The 23,781-nt window shown below is 38.4% G+C and overlaps 1 protein-coding gene across 1 annotated transcript; it reads right to left on the bottom strand.

The window, feature by feature from the left end:
* Positions 1–6,181: 6,181 nt before the first annotated feature.
* Positions 6,182–23,674, bottom strand: LOC107566730 (nebulin-related anchoring protein). The gene is made up of 38 exons (XM_016252259.1): positions 23,336–23,674; positions 21,233–21,340; positions 21,049–21,153; positions 20,858–20,965; positions 20,673–20,780; positions 20,481–20,588; positions 19,374–19,490; positions 18,751–18,855; positions 18,508–18,615; positions 18,129–18,242; positions 17,839–17,937; positions 17,649–17,753; positions 17,433–17,540; positions 17,241–17,348; positions 16,921–17,118; positions 16,716–16,820; positions 16,443–16,541; positions 16,258–16,362; positions 16,040–16,147; positions 15,614–15,925; positions 15,405–15,509; positions 14,085–14,183; positions 13,845–13,949; positions 13,433–13,540; positions 13,238–13,351; positions 12,936–13,133; positions 12,727–12,831; positions 12,036–12,134; positions 11,397–11,501; positions 11,117–11,224; positions 10,664–10,975; positions 10,442–10,546; positions 9,900–9,998; positions 9,705–9,809; positions 9,064–9,171; positions 8,673–8,984; positions 8,287–8,439; positions 6,182–7,220 (listed from the first exon to the last, which is right to left on the bottom strand). The coding sequence occupies exons 1-38, from the start codon at positions 23,672–23,674 to the stop codon at positions 6,873–6,875; spliced, it is 5,355 nt and encodes a 1,784-aa protein (XP_016107745.1). The 3' UTR covers positions 6,182–6,872.
* Between the last annotated feature and the right edge of the window lie 107 nt (positions 23,675–23,781).

Here is a 23,781-nt window from a genome sequence, read left to right as displayed (position 1 = left end):
GGGATCACATCAGTCCAGAATCTGGGTTTGTAATTATTGTCGTACCATGCATGGCTAAGGTGCTGGCATACCAGCCCAGGCTGAGGACAAACTCTCTCGGTATCACTAATGAATAAAACAGAGACCGCAGCTCAGAAGAATGAAGAATCGTTACAGCTAAACTGAACTGAATTCACAGAAATACAAATCCCCTGACTGATAGAATGCATGGAAATCAAACATGCATTGCATGACATATGCCTACACATGCTAAACAGATACCTTTGTCATACTGCATACTTTTATGCTGCTCCCGAAGAACATTTGCAATTCAAATTACTGAATTATCATGTGAGGCACTGTAAGACAATCCATCCAGCGGGATCAGCAGGATTTGCAGAACCACTGCTTCGGGATATTTGTAAGTCTGTTCCATGACTCTCTGTCAGTCTCCCATATCTGCCTCAGTTAGACTACATGAAGTTGCCTGATCTATCCACCACAGTCACGCTGGCTATCTGGAAATAATCAGACTGAGGAAAACAACACTCTCATATAGAACATCAAGCCATCCTTGAATGGCTACAGGCAAACGGGGAAAAACAGGAAATATCATGATTTGAGACTTCTCAGATCAGATTTCCTGTTTGAGTATTGCAACGTGGGCAGTCCTGCAGTAACATATAGCTGCCTCGTGGTGCCAATTTATGGTGTGCAGTCTTTGGGGAAAATACGAGGGGGCTGTCAAAACACTTGAAAGCTTGTAAAAGGTCAAAGGCCATTAGTGCTTTCATCCAATAGGAAAAACCTTCAGATTTAATCAAAGGGTTAAGGCCGTAAAAGTAGCACGTTGTCTGTAATAATTTACATTATTGCAGTTTATGCATGCAGTATTTCTTCTAGATTTATTGTTTTTTGCATTTCTTTTAGCTCACTAGACCACACAAAGGATCTGGTCCTACCATTTAAAATTCACTTTCTAAATATACGCTTAGAGATAAATATATGTCTGTGTTTAAAGAAGAACTCCTCCGAATAACCCCTTATTGAAAGTGAGGGTGAGCTGGCTAATTGGCATTTTTAAGTTGTGTGTAATAGCAGGGTGAGTTTGGGGCACTGACCACAGCTCTGTTTCAGAGGTACTAATCATAAACTAAGACTGAAGGGGAAAAGTAGAGCACTTTTATTAGCTGTAATAAAATATTTTCAAACAAATAGCCAAGAGCCACTTTTTCAGCCAAAGGTGTATCAGTTTCATATGCAAATACGTCAAAACCAATTTTGTCCTCAGAACATTTCGATTAACAGATAATGGAAGGAAATCATTTTCATGATACTGCAACATATGCGCTTAACATAACATAGTTGATATGTCAAATGTCTGAGTATCAAATTGACACGTAAAGTGAGTATTTCAATACAAAGAGTTTTGTTCCACTTGAGATGTTTTGATAGCATTGTGTGCTTGATGTTAAGTCCAAATATGAGCACGTTTTGGAGCCTCTTTAAAAAGCACTTGAATTTATCAAAGACACGTGGGGAACACTGAGGTATAAAAGGTTATGAGATGAGTGAATTGATGCAGTGTGTTCTAAGGTCCTGCTATCAGGCAATGTGAGTTCAGCTTAGGACGCCGTGTCAGGCTAATGAATATCATTCAGTCGTCTGACAGAGTCTACCGTCCAAGGTGATTCTGCCGAGGAAACATGCAAGGTAGCGTAATGTTTCAAACATACTGCCAGTTGTGAAAGAATGCGCTGACACTGCAGTCCAAACCTAAAATCATTTTCCAGTACCATCTGTAGACAGAGGCCTTCTTCTCTGTAAATGTTTTCCTTTTCATCTCCTCTGTCTCCAGAGCTTATGCCAGGGTTGGGAGTATTAGCACCCAAATAGTCATACATTGTGGTTTACATTCATTTATGCTGCTCTCTGCTGTGCTTTTGGCTACGTTCCTGTTCCAGTCTGAATAGACAGTATGTCAGTTTGTAATGTTTTATTTAACATGCATTTTAAACTGATACATTTGTTTTTTTCACCGCAATTACGGTAAATATGGAAACATAATTCATTCTATCTTGCACAGGGAAAACATTTTCCAGTTTAGATAAATTTGTCCAGGAAAATAGATGACTTCTACAGATGGAATTCTGAATTGCTCCCAAAATAAACCTTAAACTTTGTGTTAGAACAAAAAGAAAGCGTTCATGACAGAAAAAGTTCGGAGATGTCTGAAACACATAATATAGCGGCTTTATGGACTAAACATGAATGTATTGCACAAAGGTGGTGTCAAATTACACTAGACTAGATAAGGTGCTCTGCATAATAAAATCATCTGGTTAGATGAGTTTGTATTCCATGTAGTATATTTGTGAGCTAATTATTTTAATAAGGATACAAATTATGGCCAATTTTTAGTCTTAAACTCTTCATGAATTTACAGCAGAGGTCTGTTTTACTGCACTGTGAGGAGATCATAAAACTAGCCGTTTAACAAAGGTTATGTCAAAAGCTCACTAGCAAAGTAATTTGGCAAAAAAATATGCAGGTTTTTAAATTGCCTGGTTAATTATTTGGTCATAAAACAAAGTATGTTCTCAATGACATCAATTGGAAGCATTACGTTGATTACTCAAAATGTACAAAATACAATTCTTGGACACATTTTTGTCAAAATAACCCATAAGCCAAGATCACATTAGCTAAAGCTTAGGTAAATTGCAGTCATGTCCTTTGAATGTTGATGTCCGTTATTACACGGCTCTCTGTAATACTTGATTCTGATTGGTCATTCACACCATCCAGCTCTCAGATATTTCCTTTTAAGCTGAGGTCCCATTTTGCAAAATTTTGGGAAAATTGTACATTAGAGTGGGCTATTTTTTTCAAGAGGCTTTAATAAACAGGTATAGGCTAACTCAACTCAATATTTCATGTCAATGTATTAAACTTATTTGGTGTGTAGTCATGTAATAAGCAGGAAAATGTGCAGTCAGCATGTCATTATCGCAAAATAAACCCCCTCAGTTCATTATCCCCTACTTAATTAATGTTTGCTGGTGAAGTTATACGTGACTTTATGTAGACCCTTGTACATAGCATTGAACACAATATGGAAAAACTTACCAGTTTGGGATATCTGTTTTCCACAGCATTCTCTGCCAAGCCTAATGCTTCTTATTACCTCATGAGAGAATGCAATTCACCAAACCAAGCTATAACTGGACCCCAGGGGGACTCCAAGCCAAGAGAAATAACTCGACAATTAGGTTCTATTTTTGGGGGATTTTGGGAAGTGACCCCAGTGGGCAATGTGGTGGGAATGAGTGGGATTACCTTGGATTGGTGCAACTTCAATGCACCTCCTGCTTTGCAAGAAATATTCTCTTTATTAGAGCAGCTTTAACCAAAGATGAGGTTTATCAGCAAGTTTGCAGTGAAAAATGGCAGATAACTGATAACACTCATGTGACTTGTTTGGTTTTATGGCTCCATGACGCCTGTTTCCCTCTCTGCAGGATTCCACAGTGGTTCTGTGAACCTGCACATCACAAACGGGGAGCTTGGGCATTGCGGTGAGGCAGGAGCGAAAACAGGCAGCCTTCAAATTAGCTTTAAATGTCATGTCATGGAACCATGATGCAAAAGTGAAGTATGTTACACGTTTTATTTGTGCACATGATTAACGGCCATTACAAAAGTTGGTTTTCCAATGGAACCGTGTCCAGTAAAAACTCATAAGAAAACCTCACTCTGCTGGGAATCCCAGAGGCCTGTCATAGCAACCGTTCTAGTGCATCCTGTTCTCATTTTCACACTTAGGTCACCCTGCCCTGGCACCCGGAGGCAAATCCCAGGCTCTTCCATGCTCTTATTTATTCTAACCCTCTTGCCAAAGACCACAGAAAAAAAATGTGAGAGAAAGAGATAGAAGAAACGGGAGATCTGTAATGTATTACACATGGGACATTAAAGAAGAGCCAAGCTTGTAAACAGACAAAAGGAAGCGCTGGTGGATCAAGTATATAAGTTTAGTTACATCAATTTGTGGTCCTTGACGTCTCCCATGACAGTAAATGAGTGGTTTTGACAACGGTTTTACCATTTTACAGCACCAAAATTGTTTAACATAGAGAACCCATTGACTTCCGTAGTATTTTTTTTTCCATACTATGGAAGTCAATGGTTACCAGTGTTTGTTTGGAGGATAACAACATTCTTCCAAATATCTCCTTTTTTGGTCAACAGAAGAAACAAACTCATACAGGTTTGGAACAGCGTGAGGTTTGGAACGACATGAGGGTGAGTAAACAATAAGAGCATTTTCATTTTTGGGAGAACTAGTTCAATTCACTGCACTGCATTCACTGCATGAATTTTGCATTTACTGCAAAATATTGTAGAATTTGACCGGACAAACAAAAGATGGGAAGTGTTTCTCCTCTGTTATTAATGTCTATTTATTTTCCCCACAACCCTATCAGAACAGATCTGTGACCCATTTTTGGGTCGCGACCCATTAGTTTTGAAGCCCTTCTGTAAATATCACTGGTGTTGCATTACGGTTCTAAAGCAGAGAGCATGTGTTCATTTTTCCATCTACGGATCTAATTCTGTCAGTTTGTGCTGCAGCACAGAAGACTCAGGAATTTCCTTATTTTCCATGTGGAAAGGCCGACTCATGAAAGCCAATACTCCAGTGGAATACAACTCATTAAGTCGGGCTTTCTTTATACAAGCCATGTGGCACTCTTTAAACGGACATGGTTCACGTCAAACTGGACAGAACTGACCGGCCACCATGTCGCGTTTTATGTGTGTCTGCTAGTGCCACACTCACTGGCTGTAGCAAATGCACAGTGTCCAGTATTTTCTTTTCAAAATGAGCTTAAAGGTACACTCAAAATTTACAACATGTGTAAACTCAAAGGGCGGTGTTTCCTAAGATCTTTGGCACATTAATATTCTTTGCAAAAGCAAACTAACAACATAGCCAAGTGGTTGCACTGGTTATGTTATGAATTTAGCAATTGATCTCCATCACGAACGATCATAAAACTTCTGTTTAAGCTTGATCAGATCAAGGCTTTCATTTCAGAGAAACACCAGATACGTCAGTGCACATTTGCCTTTTTGAACTGTTCAAGGTAATGCCAACCTTTTTCAATCAGGTTTGCATTAGCAGAATTCAGTCTGGCTCTGTGTACTGACTCATTCTAATCACACTTGGGCATTTGTACAGTAGTAAGCAGCAAAAGCAAAACAAATTCACTCTGAAAGGCCCAGTGAGATCCATAAAGAAATTTGGGCGACAAGGGGGCTCACGGGACTGAGGCTGGACACCAAACTGAACAGAGAAGAGGAATGATGCCTGCACATACAGACAATTTTATTGCCACTTTGACCACAAACCCACTGACTCACAGGCCATTTTTGTCTCTATAGGAAAAATGGTCACATTACTCAAAGCTTTTTCAGGCTCTACTCTTCCTCAGTAGTGAACTTTGACTGAAGAAATGGCAACTTTTACCCATTCCTGCTTTTATACGCATGCAAAATGTGCATTAATTGCAAAAAATTGTCATAATTAGTCATCCTGTGTGTTTATCTTATCACCGCTCTTGAAGGATAACTGTTAGAAATGTATTTAGAAAACCCAGCTGTTCTAACCCTAAGAGATTTACTGTATAAAAATGATCACTGTAATACAGCTTGAAGGTAAAATAAACATGCATCATGCATTAACCAGAAAACTCTTTTTATTCTACATGCTCATATGCAGTGGAAAAAACGAGACCTATTTTTTCTGTTGAAAAGGTTTTTCCACCTAGATTCCCGTAACCAGTTCTAAAAGCCCAGTGCTCAGAACTCACCTGTGAACTCGCATCAGCCTTTGCAAGTGTCCCTATGGGCTGAACATTACCAGTTCCTTCACAAGAGTTGTTCAGCACCTTTGCTTTAGGCATTATGGGTCAACACTTGCATTGGAAAAGCAAGAAAATAAACATGATTTATTTCTTTAAACTGATTTTCATTATGTTCCAGCAATAGTGAGGTCCCGCTGAGCAGTTCCTACAAACTGCTGGAAGGAATACTGCTATTTTACATCCATCCATCCACCCATCTATCTATCTATCTATCTATCTATGTCTGTCTGTCAAACGAGTTTATTACAAGAAACTATTGACTTGACACAATACAACTGTCTGTGACTGCCCTCTAGTGCTCAAGTTCAGTGAAATGAGTTAGCTAAGATGTTTTATGAAGGACATGAAATAACTTTTATTATCATTTGTCATAATTCACACATTTACTTACAGTTCAGCTATTAAACTCTGCTAGCAGAGTTGCGGTTCTTTCTCACAAAGTGCAGCTTGATAGGCATACATTATATCCAGTAGCTTCAATAAAACAATTTCAGAACCACCAACTGTCGAATCCCCAGAGGGACAAATGAAATGTTATAAATGTAATCAGATGGTACAATTGATTCTTGCTTATCATATTTCCAGCAAATAAAAAAGAAAAAAATAATTCCATATCTACTGTAATAATTAAATAGCACGTCTTCAAAATCATGCTCACCCCTATTCTTTACATACTCTGTCCATACTTGTAGCTTTGTTTGATATCTTATCGTAACTATAACCATTCATTAAACCCTAATAAAATGAAAACCAACCATCCTTTACTGTCTGAACTTACTTTAACCATCTTCACGTTCACTTTTCACTTATAAACTTCTTCACATTCATTTCTCACATATATCTTTCATCTAAATATCCTTCATTCATGGATCAATCGAAAACACAGTCAAAGAACACCAGGATCTACATGATGTTCATAAATTAAATTTAAAAAACAAAAGTAAGGAAGACAGAAATGGCAGATTACATTGTTCCTGACTTCGCAGCAGCTTGATCTGTGATGGCCCGGTTTTCACTCATCTGTCTTGCAGTGGATTGATCAGCATGAGACTGACTCATAATGGATTGTTTCTTGTTGGACTTGTTGGTGATAGACTGACTTGTGGTTGAGTGGGAAGCAACAGACTGTGACGTGATGGATTTTGTGGTCTTGGCCTGCTTGAATGTGGTGTGAATGGTCTTCTTCCTCTTGACTTGGAGGATCTCCATAGCATCAGGATTGACTCCTGGCTGCTGGAACTCCTTTGTGGTCTCCGTCTGCTCAGTGGTGGATTGCTCTTGCTCCTGGAACTCCTGCTGTCTCTGGAGCATCTGAAACAGAAGAAAATGATGAAATGCATTATGGGGGAGAGAAAATATAGGTAATTTGGTAATGTGGTAAAAATGTCAAAAGTATGACAATTGCTCTGTTCCAAAACCTAGTGTGCTGCATACTGAAGCAGCATTTGAAGGCACACTCCTGTCTCGAAGGCCATAGCCAACATAATATGCCTTATAAGATACCTTGTTTTAGCCAAATTCTGAGGCAACATGGCATGTTCTTAAAGGAAAAGGCAATCCCATAAAACACTGACAAGCTTGGTGAGAAAAAACCCAAACAAAACGAGGATGATTAATGAGATAAGAGAAATTACATTTAAAAAGAAACTTTTAAAGTTGGTGTAAAGCATTGTTCAACCTAAATAGTAATGTTTAAAAAAAAAAAAAGAAAGAAAGAAAAATTACAAACACAACACAATTACTACAAATTTTTAATAAAATTAAAATGAAAACTGAAAATATAAAATATAAAATTAAAAACTAAATCAAAATATATAAAACTATAGTTTTTACTATAAAATTATAGTATATAAATAATACTAAAATAACACTGGTTATAGATCGTATTGTGAAAAAACTAATCCATGTATGTTTAATTTTTAATCTTTTTTACCTCAAAATGAAAATGTTAGACTTTTACACTCGGATGTACATCACAATATGGAAGAAAAGATCAGATCAGAAAAGTTGGTACATTTTATTGTGTCATTCAATAAAAATGTGTTCAGTTTAATTAAATGTAATGTACAGTACATCCAATATTTGTGTGTTATGTATTTTTATGATTATTAGAGTATTGTGCTGTTAGTTTAGCTACATGCCTAGTCATCCCAACTCTACTGAAATCAGTTGTGTCACATCAACAGTGCTGTTTGTGTAACTTGTGGAGTTGCTGCCAAAGTAGAGCATTCAAAACAGCTCACTTATGTTCCATGATTGTTAGTATGCTATCTGTAGGCTAACAAGGCAGCTAACTAGGTTATAGAACAGAGCAAATAAGTCATATTTACATATATTGAGCTAATGTATAAGACTGTGATGCAGAGTTGTGTCTCACCATTAGCCGCTGATACTTGGCGATAGCCTCGTCAGTGGTTACTCCTTCAGCAAGACCCAGTTCTGCTGCACGGCGGGCCATTTCTGCCTTAAGAGAGCCTGGAGGGGTCCAGCCCACACCTTTAATCCAGTTCAAATCGGATTTGTAGTTCACCTGCAACCACAGAGGTCAGGACCATTAAACCATGCTACATGAGGAAAACAATAATTAACAACAAGCAAACAATTCCTTTTTTTGTGTGTATGTCACCAAGTGTCAAAGCAATGTCATATTTTCACATGCAAATGACAAAGTATTTGCAACTCATTTAATCAGAGACATTAGCATACAACGCTATCATTACAGTTCGTCATAAATTGTTGAATAATCCCAAAACCAGTTCTCACATCGCTTTGCAGCTGGTAGGCTTGTTTAGCATGTTTGACATTGAGCTGATTAGGATCACAGGTGTAGTCATGAAAATGTTGGCGATAGTTGAGGTTGCTGAGCTGAGCCTGGCTCTTCTTAGCATGCAGGAACTCAGGCTGGTCGCCATGGATCTTAAACTGAGAGCGTGTCTCTTGGAACTGCTTCTTGTACTCGTTGTCACTCTGGAGCTTCCCTACAGCCAGTGAGTGTCTGATCTTGGGGTCATCCTCAACGCTGAGGAGGCCCACCTGCTGACCTTTTCCTTTGACAAATTCCTCCTTGTAGCGGAACTGAGAAGGAACGGTACAACATGTATTAAATTACAAGAAAATCACAGTTTGGCAAATAAACATTTTGATTCTGACTTACATCACTAGCAATTTCTCTAGAGGCCTTGGCTGTCTGGAAGGGAATGGCGTCTAACCTGAGGTCGTAACCTGCAGACATTACCTGCTCACCTGATTTTTTATACACTTTCTGAAAAATGAAAGTAAAAAAGGGACATGGACAATGTTAAAGGATGTACACTACCATTTAAAATTTTGGAATCTTTAATGTTTTTTTTATGTTTTTGAAAGAAGTCTCTTAAAAATGTTAAAAAGCTGTTTTCTATTTTAATAGATGTTTAAAATGTAATTTATTGTCTTCAGTGGCAGATCCTTCAAAAAGCAGTCCAATATGCTGAGTTGGTGCTCACATTTTTTATCAATGTTGAAAACAAGTTTTTACTTCATAATATTTTTTGGATTTCTGAAGGATCATGTGACACTAGCCTTGAGTAATAGCTTCTGAAAATTCAGCTTTGCTATCACAAATAAAAAATTATATTTTAAAATATATTAAAATAGAAAACAGTTATTTTAAATTGTAATAATAGTTCAAAATATTACTGTTATTTTATATTTTTGATCAAATAAATGTAGCCATTATGAGTAAAGGCTTTATTAAGAGACTTCTTTCAAAAACATTTCAAAACATCTTGTAAGAGTACCAATCAACAGCTGGCTTACATCGCTAATTTGCTGAGCGTTGATCCTTGCTCTGATGAAGTCAGGATGATCAGGAGGTAATGTATACTTGTGCATAGAGTCAGAGTCTCCAGACTTATACATCCTCTGAAACAGGATAAAACTCTTGTTATTCACATCATCCCAAAACAGCTACTGGCAACACACATTGGTATAAGAATGCTGGGTGAAGTTTACCTCACTACACTGCATGTAGCTGTTCTTTGCGTGGATGATATCAGGTGAATCAGCAACTTGAGTGAACTTCAGACTGTCAGGATGTTGACGATACTTCCTCTACAGAAGGTAACAGTGAAGAAAAGCATTCGTTATTAACCTTGGCTTTATGTGGTATGATTTTATTACAGCATGCTAGAAAAATTACGACTATAAACATGAAACCACACAGCGTTTACTTTACTAATATGAGTGAAACATGGTATGTTATTCATTGGTAATTACTTGGAGTGTAAAAAAAATAGGCATTCCATACCAGAATGGATCCAGACCTAAAATAGCTAAACAGCTATTCTGCCTTTCATTAACATTATACAATAGCCTGTGTTGTCTGGCCTAACTGATGTCAGCATAAAAGTGAAGTTGGTTGGTTTTTGGTTAAAGAGGCCTTTTTAAATTCCAGAATAATGTGCATGAACCAGTCACAATAAGACAATGAGCTTGCATTAACAAAGTAGACTCAATTTTGATTTAATGTTGAATTTACAGGAAGTGTGACTTACATCACTAATGAGCTCTCCAGCTTTCTTTGCAGACTCCAGCTGGGGTGCACCTACTGAGTCCCAGGCCACTCCCTTCATGAAGTTCAGATCTGCTTTGTATACATTCTTTGAAAGATAAAGAAGACAAGATTATAGTGTTTGGCTTATCGCTCTTCTATGTTATGAAACCAAAACTCAAGATTAAGATCAACCATCTTGTTAATCTTTCATAGTCTTTCTCACCTGGCTCTGCAGGTCATATGCCTTTTTGGCCCATTGCACCTTTATATCATCAGGTAGGACTGTGTAAGAGTGTATGTGAGTCTTGTAATCCTGGTCGCTGGCTAAAGCCTGGGCTTTCTTGGCATGTACCAGGTTCACCATGTCTAGAGGCAGCTGGTACTGGCCACTAACAGATGCAGCGTCTTTGCGATAATGCTGGTCACTCTGCAGACGACCCATCTCTAAGCAGTGCATTAAATGCGAGTCTTCATGAACACTGCAAGCTCCGATGTGCTTGCCTTTCTCCAATACATGGTTGTGCTTGTACTGGACCTACCAGGGCAAAGGAGATGAACATGTGAACTGGATGTAGGAACTGTTGATCACCACAATGTTAGCAGCATGATTGCTTATGTATATTAATGCATGAGTTTTTCACAGCTGTTTGTGTAAATTTAGAGAGGGTATTCTTACATCACTAGCAATGCTGGTGGAGGCTTTGGCAGCCTGGAAGGGGATATCCTTCATTGTGAGTTTATAACCCTGAGCTCTGAGCGCATGCCATGACTCCTTGTATTTAACCTGAAACAAAATAGATCATGTTGAAACTTTTTTCTCTAGCATCTTGCGTGCAGGTTCATGTTAATAGCTTCTTCTTTAGAATATCTTTGAAATTAGCTATCAGGTTTAAAATAGGGGATTTTTTATGATGTACTTGGAAACTTCTTGGAAAGACTTGGAAAGCTCATCTTACATCACTGAAGTTAGCAGCATTAATCTTGGCCTGGGTGATTTCAGGTCTCTCGGCAGTAATGGTGTAGTTGTGCCTGAAGTTCTCTCCCTTTTCTTTGTACAAGCGCTAAATAACATCAGACCACAAGAGATTATAATCCCTGTTCGCTGGAAATCACAAAACACAGAAACAATATGTGACCCTGCACCACAAAACCAGTCTTAAGTGTCAATTTTTCCAAATTGAGATTTATACATAATCTGAAAGCTGAATAAATAAGCTTTCCATTGATTTATGGTCTGTTAGGATAGGACAGGAATATTTTGCTGAGATACAACTATTTGAATATCTGGAATCTGAGGGTGCAAAAAAAATCTAAATATTGAGAAAATCGCCTTTAAAGTTGTCCAAATGAAGTCCTTAGCAATGCATATTACTAATCAAAAATTAAGTTTTTATATATATTTTTTACGGTAGGAAATTTACAAAATATCTTCATGGAACATGATCTTTACTTAATATCCTAATGATTTTTGGCATAAAAGAAAAATCTATAATTTTGACACATACAATGTATTTTTGGCTATTGCTACAAATATACCCGTGCAACTGAAGACTGGTTTTGTGGTCCAGGGTCACATATTGGGAATGTTCTCCTACCTCATTAGTGATCTTGTTACTGGTCTTAGCATGCACAATATCTGGAGAATCCGTGACGGATGTGTGTTTGAATGAGTAGGGCTGCTGGCGATACTTTTTCTGTTAGGCAAAGGAAACATACAGTACAGTATAATAAATACATATATAATTCAAATTTAACATACACACTAAAATTCAAAAGTTTGGAGGCTGTAAGATTTTCGAAGCTTTTGAAAGAAGTCTCTAATGCTCACCAAGGCTGCATTTTTTTAATCAAAAGTACTAAAACTGGAATATTGTGAAATGCTATTGCAATTTAAAATAACTGTTATCTATTTTAATATTTTGAAATGTAATTCATTCTTGTGATGGCAAAGCTGAAATTTCAGCAGTCATTACTTATGGTCTTCAGTGTCACATTATCCTTCAGAAATAATTTTTTCTACATTTCTTATTATTATCAATGTTAAAAATAGTTGTGCTACTTGATATTTTTGTGAAAACAAGCACAACAAATTGTCTTTCAGTATTCTCTGACTAATAGAAAGCTCAAAAGAACAGCATTTATTTGAAATAGAAATGTTTTGTAACAATGTAAGAGTCTTTACTGTTGTTGTTGTTGTTTTTAAATCTTACCGAACCCAAACTTTTGAACAGTAATGCAGATGAAAATGCTGGATGAACTTGTTAATATTTAGATAGGCATTCAAACCTCGCTAATTAGATCTGTGGCTCGTTTGGATCCCTCAATCTGTAGGGCGCCAGTGGCAATCCAGGCCACACCACGAAGGTAGTTCAGATCAGAGCGGTATATTTTCTGTTGCATAAATAAAATATGTTCAAGAGAATTCAAATTTCAAGAGGCATTCTGTGAACAATGAGTATTAGTAATAGTAGTACAAGTATTAAATAAGCCATTACCTCACTCTGCAGTTCATACGCTCTCTTGGCAGCCTGCACTTTGAGGTCATCAGGCAGTGTTGTATACTTGTGCAATGTAAGCCTATAGTCCTGATCGCTGACCAGAGACTGAGCCTTCTTAGCATGGAGCACATCCAACATATCCATTGGTAGATGGAACTGAGAGTGGACCTTGGAAGAGTCCTTTTTGTATTTGAGCTAAGGAAATAGAAAGCTGATCAATCACTTGTGCATGACCTCTCAAACTCATATTTGTGGTACTCCAAATGCTGTAGCCTTGCTCAGTCTTCTGGAATACTTACATCACTCTGTATATTTGTGGCATGCACAGAGTGAGCAATGTTTATGTCATCCTGTAGTCCCTTTAGCCCAATCATCTTCCCTTTTGTCTTCTCAAACTGTGCCTTGTATTTTTGCTGGAGGCAAACATTTATACAGTTAGACAGACAGATAACCAAAATAAACTGTAGTTCATCTATTGTGTACAAAATACTCACATCACTGAGGATTTCTGCAGAAGATTTGGCTGCTTGGAATGGAATAGCATCCAAGCGCAATTTGTAGCCACCATCTCTGATCTTTCTCCAGGACTCTTTGTAGTGTGACTATATAGAAAATAATTCTACTTTTAGCAGTTTAATGTGGAACTTCAATTGTTTGTGCATGTGTTTAATGCACTAAAAAATTCTGGGTTAAATATAACCCAGCGCTGGGTTAAAAAGGGACAACCCCAGCTATTGGGTTGTTTTGACCCAGCGGTTGGGTTCAAAACAACCCAATCGCTGGGTCAAAGCAACCCAATAGCTGGGTTTGTCCCTTTTTAACCCAGTGCTGGGTTATATTTAACCCAGCATTTTTTAGAGTGTAGTTTCTGAAACAGCAACAGCAGTGTTTGGAATGGATTCTCACCTCACTGAGGTTCATGGCATTGATCTTAGCCTGCACATGCTCTGGAATATCTCCAATCAGTGTGTACTTATGCATTTCATTCTCTCCTTTCTCTCTGTATAATCTCTGTCAACATGAAGATATCTCACGTTCACAATCACATACATGAAGAAATTCCTATCTCTTTTACCAGTTGTCCCCAAATTCAATGCATAGATTCATAGAAAGAATAATTCATGCATGTATAAAATGAAGACGTACATCAAGAACCAGTTTGCTACTGATTTTGGCCTGGACCATCTCTGGTGTATCCTCCACACTGGTAAACTTCAGAGCACTTGCATCCTGTCTGTATTTTTTCTGGAGCAAACACAACACATGGCAAAGATTTATACCAACTGTCAGTCCTGGGAGATGTAGAGTGTGTTTTGAATTTACTAACTCTTGGGTGTACAGCCCCCAAGGTTTTTAATTTCAAGGATGATATGGTTCAATCATTTGACAATACCTTTAAACAGATGTGTAATTGAAATGCTAACCCCATGTGAAGCATGTGCTTCTCTATTTTAGCTGAGTTTAACATCTATACTCAAAGTGAAGTGCATCTAATAATAATCATGGCTTCTATCCTAAAAGCAGCACTTGATGTCATAAAGTGTCTCTGTTAATTAAAAATTTAAAACATTCTTTTTATATCCAAGTTTACATTTATACAAAACATTTTTAGTAAATTATAACATATATTAAATAACAAAATGAGCACTTGCATCCTGTCTGTATTTTTTCTGGAGCAAACACAACACATGGCAAAGATTTATACCAACTGTCAGTCCTGGGAGATGTAGAGTGTGTTTTGAATTTACTAACTCTTGGGTGTACAGCCCCCAAGGTTTTTAATTTCAAGGATGATATGGTTCAATCATTTGACAATACCTTTAAACAGATGTGTAATTGAAATGCTAACCCCATGTGAAGCATGTGCTTCTCTATTTTAGCTGAGTTTAACATCTATACTCAAAGTGAAGTGCATCTAATAATAATCATGGCTTCTATCCTAAAAGCAGCACTTGATGTCATAAAGTGTCTCTGTTAATTAAAATTTAAAACATTCTTTTTATATCCAAGTTTACATTTATACAAAACATTTTTAGTAAATTATAACATATATTAAATAACAAAACATATGCTTTTATTCCTTTAGCAAGGAATGTCAGATTTCTGAAGGCATAATAACCTAAACATGATTATTAGTTGAAAATGTAAAAAAAAAAAAAAAAAGTTCTCTGATGTTTGCTGAGACAAGGGTTCTTAATAAACAATACAAGGTACTGATGAATTGAGGAAACAGTTATTTCCTATTCCTCCCCTGCTAAATATAACCTTCACTTCACTTCAGCTATTTGCAATGCAAGCATGGCATAACTGCTCTTCTAGTGGTTAAGTACACATTTCATTTTCAGAGGGTCCAGCTGATGACCTAGAAATCTGGTGACTCCTCAAGTTAGTTGATTTTAGAGCTTGTTAGATGAAAAACTATGACATTAAGTGTGTGTGGTTGGTCATGTTCAGGTCGATCTGTACCTCGCTGGCTAAATCTGTAGCTTTTCTGGCCTGCTGTATATCAAGGGATCCGGTGGTTTCCCGTCCCACCCCTTTCATCCAGTTCAGGTCAGAGCGATACTTTTTCTGTGAAGAAAACAACGTTTTGATGCATAATTCCAAACAATATGCATTTTTGTGTCTGTTTTGGCTTTACAAGTCATGCAATTGAATCCTGGGATAACTCCTACATCACTCTGTAGGTCGTAAGCTTTCTTGGCCCATTCCACCTTCATATCAGTAGGCAAGATGGTGTACTCGTGTAAGAAGGTTTTGTAATTTTTCTCAGTGGCCAGTTCCTGGGCTTTCTTGGCATGGGTGAGGGTCATCATATCGAGTGAGGCACTGTATTTGGTCTTGGTGTCCTCATACTCTTTCTTGTAATTGAGGTCACTCTGGAGTTTGGTAGCCTTGGTTGAATGGGCCATCTGAGAATCGTCTGAAACAGTCTTCACGCCAATCATCTTCCCTTTTGTCATCTCATATTCTTGCTTGTACTTCACCTAAATATATGCAATATCAGGAAAGTTACATTAGATTATTAGTCACAATACCTGAGCTTCCCTTGAGTGTCTATTTGTGAGTCATGTGCATCAGTAGGGTGTTTGGTCACTCACATCACTGGCGAGATCTCTTGTTGTTTTGGCGGCGTGAATTGAAAGTGAGTCCAAGCCTAGTTCAAAACCCTTCTCCCTCTGCTCCTCCCAACTACTCTTATATGTTTTCTGAAAATCACCAGTTTAATGTGTTGATTAAAAACAGGCGGTGGGTTGTTAGTTCATGTGTAGGGTATTGGTGCAGCATAAGCAACAGTTTCAAGTGATTCAGTTCATACCTCACTGAGAAGTTCTGCATTAGCTTTGGCTTGCTTGAAGAGAGGCTCATCTCTGCTTATAGTGTACTGGTGCATTGTCTGTTCAGTGCCCGCTTTGTATGCCAGCTGAGTATAAGAAAAGGCCAATCAATCCCAGAAATATCCACTGAGGAGAGAAATATCCAATCGGATGGATCATATCTTACCCCACTCTGCAGCTCCTGGCTCTTCTTAGCATGTATGATGGAAGGAGTGTCTGCCACTTGTGTGAATTTCACCCTGTCCACCTTCTGGCGGTACTTTTTCTGTATAGCGGTGGAAAATGCACAGTTAGAGTAAACGTGTGAAGTCCAGCATAGTCTTCCTGGTGAAGACCAAAGAAATCTTGGTGGTAAAGCTAGTTAAGAAGCCTATGCAAATGCTGGTGACCAGATATGCAAGTCTAATCAGTAGGGAATCCAAATTTTGTAATGACCAACCTCACTGACTAGTTTTCCTGCTTTCTTGGCTTGTTCTACATCCAGGCAGCCATCAGCATCCCATCCGACTCCTTTCATCCAGGTCAGGTCTGATCGGTACTGGTTCTAGAAAAGCCAAATCAAATATCCATATAGCATGCATAAAGCACAGTATGTGTATCATTCTACTCAGGCCTTGCAAATAGACATGCTTTCTTCTTCTTACATCACTCTGCAGTTGGTAGGCTTTCTTAGCTTGCTGCACTTTCATGTCATCAGGCAGGACGGTATAATCGTGTAACTTCTTCCTGTAGTCCAAATCACTGGCCAGGGCCTGAGCCTTCTTAGCATGACTCAGATTCACCATGTCTAGAGGCAGGTGGCACTTGGATTGAGTCTCCTTAGAATCCTTTTTATAAGCGACCTATAGCAAAGAAATTTGATTGGATTATTTGTTTAGCCTGAGGAATCTGAGATTGCACACTCATAATAATTGGAAAATATACTTTTGTTAAACTCAACCTGACTTTGGGTACTCAGGCTTACCTCACTGCTAAGCTTGGCCACCTGAAGGGAGTGCATTGTTTTGGAGTCACTCACATCCATTCCAATGACTTTGTCTTTGTTCTTTGAATATGCTTCCTTATACTTGATCTGTACAGCCCAATAAATCAAATCAACCCAAGGAAACAAATTTTAATGACGTTTACATTCAAACATTGAACATTTGATTCTTACATCACTAGCCAGGTCTCGAGAGGCTTTGGCAGCTTTGAGTGTGAGTGTGTCCAGCCCGATATCACATGCTTTGGATTTGTTCTTCTCCCATTTCTCTTTGTATTTTATCTGTGAACGTCCAGGAAGACAACACTTAACACCACAATCAACACCTGTGAACTATATATAAGGATGACAAATATGTGGCAAGGCTCTGGAATGTGAGTATAGGCTTACACCACTGGCGAGCTCTGCATTGGCTTTGGCCTTTTTAAGTTCTGGTGTATCTTGAGATAATGTGTACTGCGTCTTTGTCTTCTCATAGTTGGCTTTATAGTTCAGCTTGAATGAGAGGTTATATGTGAGGCTTAGATATATTACATTAAATTCACTTAAACACTCATTGACAAGGACAAATTATGCTTACATCGCTGAGCTGATGGGCATTTATTCTGGCTTGCACAATTTCAGGAGTGTCTGTAACCTGGCTGAATTTCAGCTTGTCGATATGCTGTCTGTAGTTTTTCTGTGTGGGAGGAAAAAAAAGACATCCATTTAGATTAGCTTGCATGTTTACAAGCGTGAAGCTCATTTATAAGGCAGAGGCAGCACTTTACAAGCTGTCTGGATGGCACAATTACTGATAGACAAGTTCTAAGCAGAATAGCCAATACATGAAGTTTAAGTTTAAAGCCTCATAAAGAATGATAGACCTACATCTTTGAGTGGCTCCAGTTTCTTCTGTGACTGATAGGATGGAGTGATGGTGGCTGGATAGTTGTACTCACTCTGAACATGCTTCTCCTGCTCATATTCTGATTTGTAAGCAATCTGAAATCAAATGGTATTGGAGAATATGCAAACACCCTATACATATATATATATATATATATATATATAACTGAGTAACGTATCTAAAATATCTTAGTATTTACTTATTTACTACAACAGTTTCTTATTTCAAAATTGGACAAATGCTTTGTAGTTTACTTTTACTAATTCTATTACCGTATGAATTTATACAAATGTAATGCCATTATGAGCAACAAAACTACATATGAGAGATAATATGTTCAGAAAATGGTTTTCGTCTTACATCACTGGCAAGCTTTCTGATGTTCATGGCATGCATGGTCTTCTTATCGATGCCACCACCCTCATAGTGCCCCTTCATGTGATTGGTGTAACTCTCCTTGTATTTATTCTGCAATCACAAACAGAGTGAATGAGCTTGCATACGACTGCACACAAGTGCCCAGCACAGCAACACATTAAATATAGAATATGCTGTCATTCTTTGTATATACAGTAGCAGTCATATCACTGATGAGGAGCTCACATCACTGGTATACTTGGCGATCTTTGACACATTCTTGAACTGTGGTGTCTCGCAGTAGTTGATGCTGTGGCCTTTGGTGGTCTCAAGGTCCTTCTTGTATTCAACCTGTATAACGGGTGGATGTCTGTGTCACGTAGGTAATGAAGTTGTGGAATTTTAAGCCTCTATCATTTGTGGTGAACTTCATGCACTGCATACAGAAAACCATATGCCCTTTTGACATTTGCTTGTAAATCGGGTTGGATGAGGATGTGGTAGTGTTTATGGCATCATCAGGTAAACACTGTGGCATGCAAGAGGGTGAAAATAGAATGATGATGTGGCCCCTGGGCTTGTGTGTTGTCTTTGTTTATGTCTGTGGGTGGCTGGGCTCATGGGATGTGGAGAATGCAGGTGTGGAGACGTTATGTCTGGCTGAGCCGCTGACAGATGAGTTCACTGATCCTCTCTTTCTGTTTTTGCACGTGTGCATCCCAAAATGCACTCAGTAAGCCAAGTTACAAATCTTCAGCTAACTAATCAATGCTGTTTCTAAATATGTTTAACGGGCAAAAGGGAATATGCCATACATCTGTTCGTCTGCACCTGATGTAGGCAATGGACCAAGGGCATAAATCGCTCACCTTGCTCACAAGCTTGTTGATTTTGCATGCACACTTCAGAGTCAAGTTGTCATCAGTGTTCAGAGTGTGGTATGCAGAAGATCCCTTCATCTTGTTCAGATCCTTCTTATATTTCAGCTGCAGGTTAAACATGGAGAGGGGGGGATGAGAAAAGTGTTTAAACACAACAATACCAGAAAGAGCTCAATCTAGGATGCCTGATCTGTCAGGATGAATTCCTGTGACATGAGATAACATACACAATCAGTCATTTAGACAGTCAGTGTGTCTAAATATGTCCTTTTGATGCCTCTAGAGTGACAACATTGGATTCTCGGTGGGAGTCATCGGAGAAAATGTACTTATTCCACTTAGTGATGACAGGCCAAGGTGAGAAAACATTAACTGGGATTATTTTGGTATTATTTATGTACTATTATAGTTTTTATTCATATTTTGAATTAGCTTGTATATTTCTCTATTTTTAGTTTTCATTTTAATTTTAGTTTAATTTTTAGTACTAATTTAGTTTTAATTATTTTAAATTTATATATATATATATATATATATATATATATATCATCTGATAATTATATTTTATTTACTTTTTTCAGTTAGCAAACATGCTATTAATAGTTTTATTTTTAGTTAGTGGTAATAAGTCTGACAGTGTTATTTTAATATCATTGAGATACTATTATAGTTGATGGTAATTTTTTGAATTACAATTGATTTTTATAGTTTCTGCTTTCATGTTAATTTTAATTAAAATTTTACTAATTTTGTTTAGTGTTTTTGCAATTTGTATCTGTTTTTGTGGTCTATAAATGTTTATGTATTTTTATTATTCATTTTTATTTCAATTTTAGTTATTTTAGTACATCAAGTTAAACAAAATGAAAATGAAAATGTTGCCTTGTTAATTAGCTGTTAAGTTTTGCATATTTTATTTCAGTTCAAATTTATTTCAAGTAACAAAAATGTTTTATGGTTTTAGTTTAAGTTTTAGTTAACTATAATAGCCCTGAACCCTGACTGGGACAGAACTGGTGTAATACAGTGAAAAGTGAAAAGTGAAAAATCTAAAATGGCAGACGACTTCAGCAGTGAGGATGCGCTGATACTCACATCACTGGCTATGTCATGGGCTTTCTTGGCCGTCTGGTATCCAGGGGTAATCATAGCAGGGAAGCTGCCCTTGCCCTTTTGCTGTTCATATTCCTCAGTATAGGCATGCTAAAGGAATTAGAGACATTCAGTATAACCATATGTGAGGATATATTGAATGTGCATTGAATGCGCAAAAGAACACTGTGTCACCTGACTGAAGTGTTCTGCATTCTCTTTGGCCAAAGCAAACTCTGCAGAACCAGCATCAGTGCTGGCCTTGCCCTTTATCTCCTGCTCATATTTCTGTTGATATTTCACCTGTAACAAAAACAACACTAGTATACACCTGGCATGCAGCTGACATTCACATGTAATTTACACATTTGGACACTTACTTTGCTGGCCATCTCGCCTGCTTTTTTAGCCACCTGGTATCCAGGAGTGAAGTGGGCAGGAAAACTGCCTTTGCCCCTCTGCTGTTCATATTCCCCAGTGTAGACATACTGTTTTTATAGAAGGAGATGCCAAATTAAGACATATGGATATTATTCGGCCACAAAGAATTTTCAAGATTCTATTCACGTACATCACTGACAATCGTCCCTTGATTTTTAGCTAGAAGCACATCAGGAGTATCCGTCACAGCGGTGTATTTTGACACTCGTTCTTCGTGACCTTTTTTATACTCCACCTGAATAAAAAAGAAAGAAATTATCAGCGTTTTGAGAAAGAAAATTAACTTTTTGCAACCTAAACTTTACTTTACTTACATTGCTAGCAAGTGTATTGGCTTTCTTTGCCATTTCATATCCTGGCGTGATCATAGCCGGGAAACTGCCCTTTCCTTTAGACTGCTCATATTCTTCCGTGTATTTCACCTTTCAATCAACATATAACATCACAGATAAGAAACAAACTTGTGCAATGACTAATCACATAAACAGGGGTAAGATGACTGTGTGGCCATACATCCTGGACAGTCCTAGCTGGGAATTTGTAATTGGCTAAAATGTCCGGGAATTGGCTTTTGGTCAAGATCGGTTGCTTGCACACTACTGGTCAAACTACTTTTCAGTCATTACCTTCAGCAAGGATGAAAACAAAGCCAAAACCTGGATATTTTAGGCAATTTAGAATTAAAAAGAAGAGGTATGGCTTCCATATTTAGCTTCAGTGGCCAGTGTATGAAAATTTTGAGAAGATTAACCACAAAATCTTGAGGAAGTGTAACACAACAGGACAAAGTGATATTGATAAGTTCAGCCTTTACACTAAAGCTTCTGGAACTTATTACTATAATGTTATGTTTTAAAATAATATAATAAAATGTTACATTTACTAGTTTTATCAAATTAAGCCAGCAACTCCAGAGAAAAATAAAAACCACTTGTACAAATAGTCAGAACTGGAAAGCAAGGTGTCCCAGACGGTCCCTTGTCCCCACTTTTGTCTCAGTCTCTTTCCTCTGTTAAACTTAGATCTGTTCTCTGACTGAGTACATGTCAGTGGGTGCAGAGTTCCACCCCTCTTTAGCTGTTGCCAGTCAGCTGACTGGTTGACCAGCTGTCAGTTACTTGAAAGGGGGGAGAGATGTCACTGAATTGTGATCACGGTGTTGTTCACTTTGAGTACATAAGTCAGAGCCTTCAGGCATGCTCTAAATAGGTGAATGAAGTCATGGCTGGATCTTTACACGCGTTCTGAAATGCCTTACTTTCTATGTGCTGTCATGACTTTCCATAATTTTTTCAATTAAGATTTTATTGTTCATGCTGTTATATACTACATAATGTAGATTAAGTCATTCTCAAAATATGGTGACAATCTTGTCCACTGACATTCAGTCATTCAAAATATTTTAAATGTAACAGAAACCCTGTATAAAAGGCATCCTTCTATAATTTTATGAAATAATATTAAATGTTTGACTACATCATTTGACACATTTCTACACAATTATAGTTTTACATTTCATTTTTTGTTTTTCCTATGTTATGCATTACTGCAAAGCAAAACCAAGTAAATAATTTAAATAAGTATTACAATAACAATAATATAATAATGATGTTTGTTCTTTTATCTCATAATTGGTGTTATTCATAAAAAAAAAAAATAGTATTCTGAAAATACAAAAAGTTCAAGGTCAAAGGTCAGAGGAAGAAGAGGCTGTTCAAATGGGCACATGGTTATTATTTTTCCATCACATTGGAATAAAAAGGTCTTAATTGACTTTTCAATTTAATGGAAGTAATATGTTGATTTTAGTCTGGTTAATGATGTTTGTTTTAAAATGCAATTGACAGCATTTTATTCATGTTTCATAAGAATTTGCTGTATTTGTGAAATAAAATAAACAGTCTAGTCAACAGTCAAGTTGTCCTGAATATTGTAATGGGGTGAAGAATCACACGACAAGGAAATCTTAAGAAATACCCCGGAGGATGGATTTATTGGTGAGGTGGGTGCTAGGGAGAAAGGTCCAGGTCGGTGCTCCGGTGCCGTGAGTGCTCTCTTCTGTCTTCCCAGTGCAGAGGGTCCGTGTAGTGCTCCTGTGGGGCTGGTCAGTCACACGCTGCTGTCTGTGGGAGAAATGAGAGGGTGAGTTAATGCTCAGTCTCATGGAGAAGTCTCCCAGATGGCAGGGCTTGTGCTGATGCAGCTTCGGGATGCTTGTCAAACTCCCCTCCCCCCCTAAGCGTCGTCCTGGTCCTGTTAATGATATGAGATAGTAGGGGAGAGATAGGGGGTGGGTGGGGAGTGACCCCTGACAGACCTGCGGAAGCTGTCCAGATCCGAGAGAGGCCGTCCGCGGCTCCAGCCCAATGATGCACCACAAAGTGGAAGTCCTGGAGCGCGAGGAACCATCGGGTCACCCTGGCATTGGTATCCTTGGCGCGGGCCATCCACTGGAGGGGTGCGTGGTCCGTGACCAGGGTGAACTTCTGGCCAAGGAGGTAGTAGCGCAGCTCCAGGACTGCCCACTTGACGGCCAGGGCCTCTTTTTCCATCCAGTCCTGTGTCGGAGGCATCCGTCTGCAGCAGGAAGGGGCAGTTAAAGTCCGGGGCTCGAAGGACTGACTGCGAGATGAGGCTGGAACCCCAGGTACTTCGCCTCGGAGAGGGCAAGGTGGCATTTTCGAGGGTTGGCGGTGAGTCCCACCCTCCAGAGCTCTGAGATCACCCTCCGTAACCGGTCCAGGTGGTCTTCCCATGCCTCGGAGTGGATCATGACGTCGTCCAGATAGGCCGCGGCATAGGACTGAATGGGCCGCAACAGGATGTCCATCATCTGCTGGAATGTGGCGGGGGGCCCGCGGAG

The sequence above is a fragment of the Sinocyclocheilus grahami genome, unplaced genomic scaffold, assembly GCF_001515645.1.
Source record: "Sinocyclocheilus grahami isolate Dianchi unplaced genomic scaffold, SAMN03320097.WGS_v1.1 scaffold26.1, whole genome shotgun sequence".
Classification (NCBI taxonomy): Eukaryota; Metazoa; Chordata; class Actinopteri; order Cypriniformes; family Cyprinidae; genus Sinocyclocheilus; species Sinocyclocheilus grahami.
Note: the sequence above shows the minus strand (reverse complement) of the source record. Positions and strands in the feature narration are given on the sequence as shown.

What these genes read in the sequence shown, in the direction of transcription:
- LOC107566730 (XM_016252259.1), bottom strand. Translation starts at nt 23,674, where the DNA reads ATGGGAAGACCACCTGGACCGGTTACGGAGGGTGATCTCAGAGCTCTG. An exon ending in CAAGAGATCTCGCCAGTGAT is followed by an intron (nt 15,926 to 16,039) that starts GTGAGTGACCAA and finishes GCATATATTTAG; the next exon opens with GTGAAGTACAAGCAAGAATA. An exon ending in CTACAGATTTAGCCAGCGAG is followed by an intron (nt 14,184 to 15,404) that starts GTACAGATCGAC and finishes TGTTTGCTCCAG; the next exon opens with AAAAAATACAGACAGGATGC.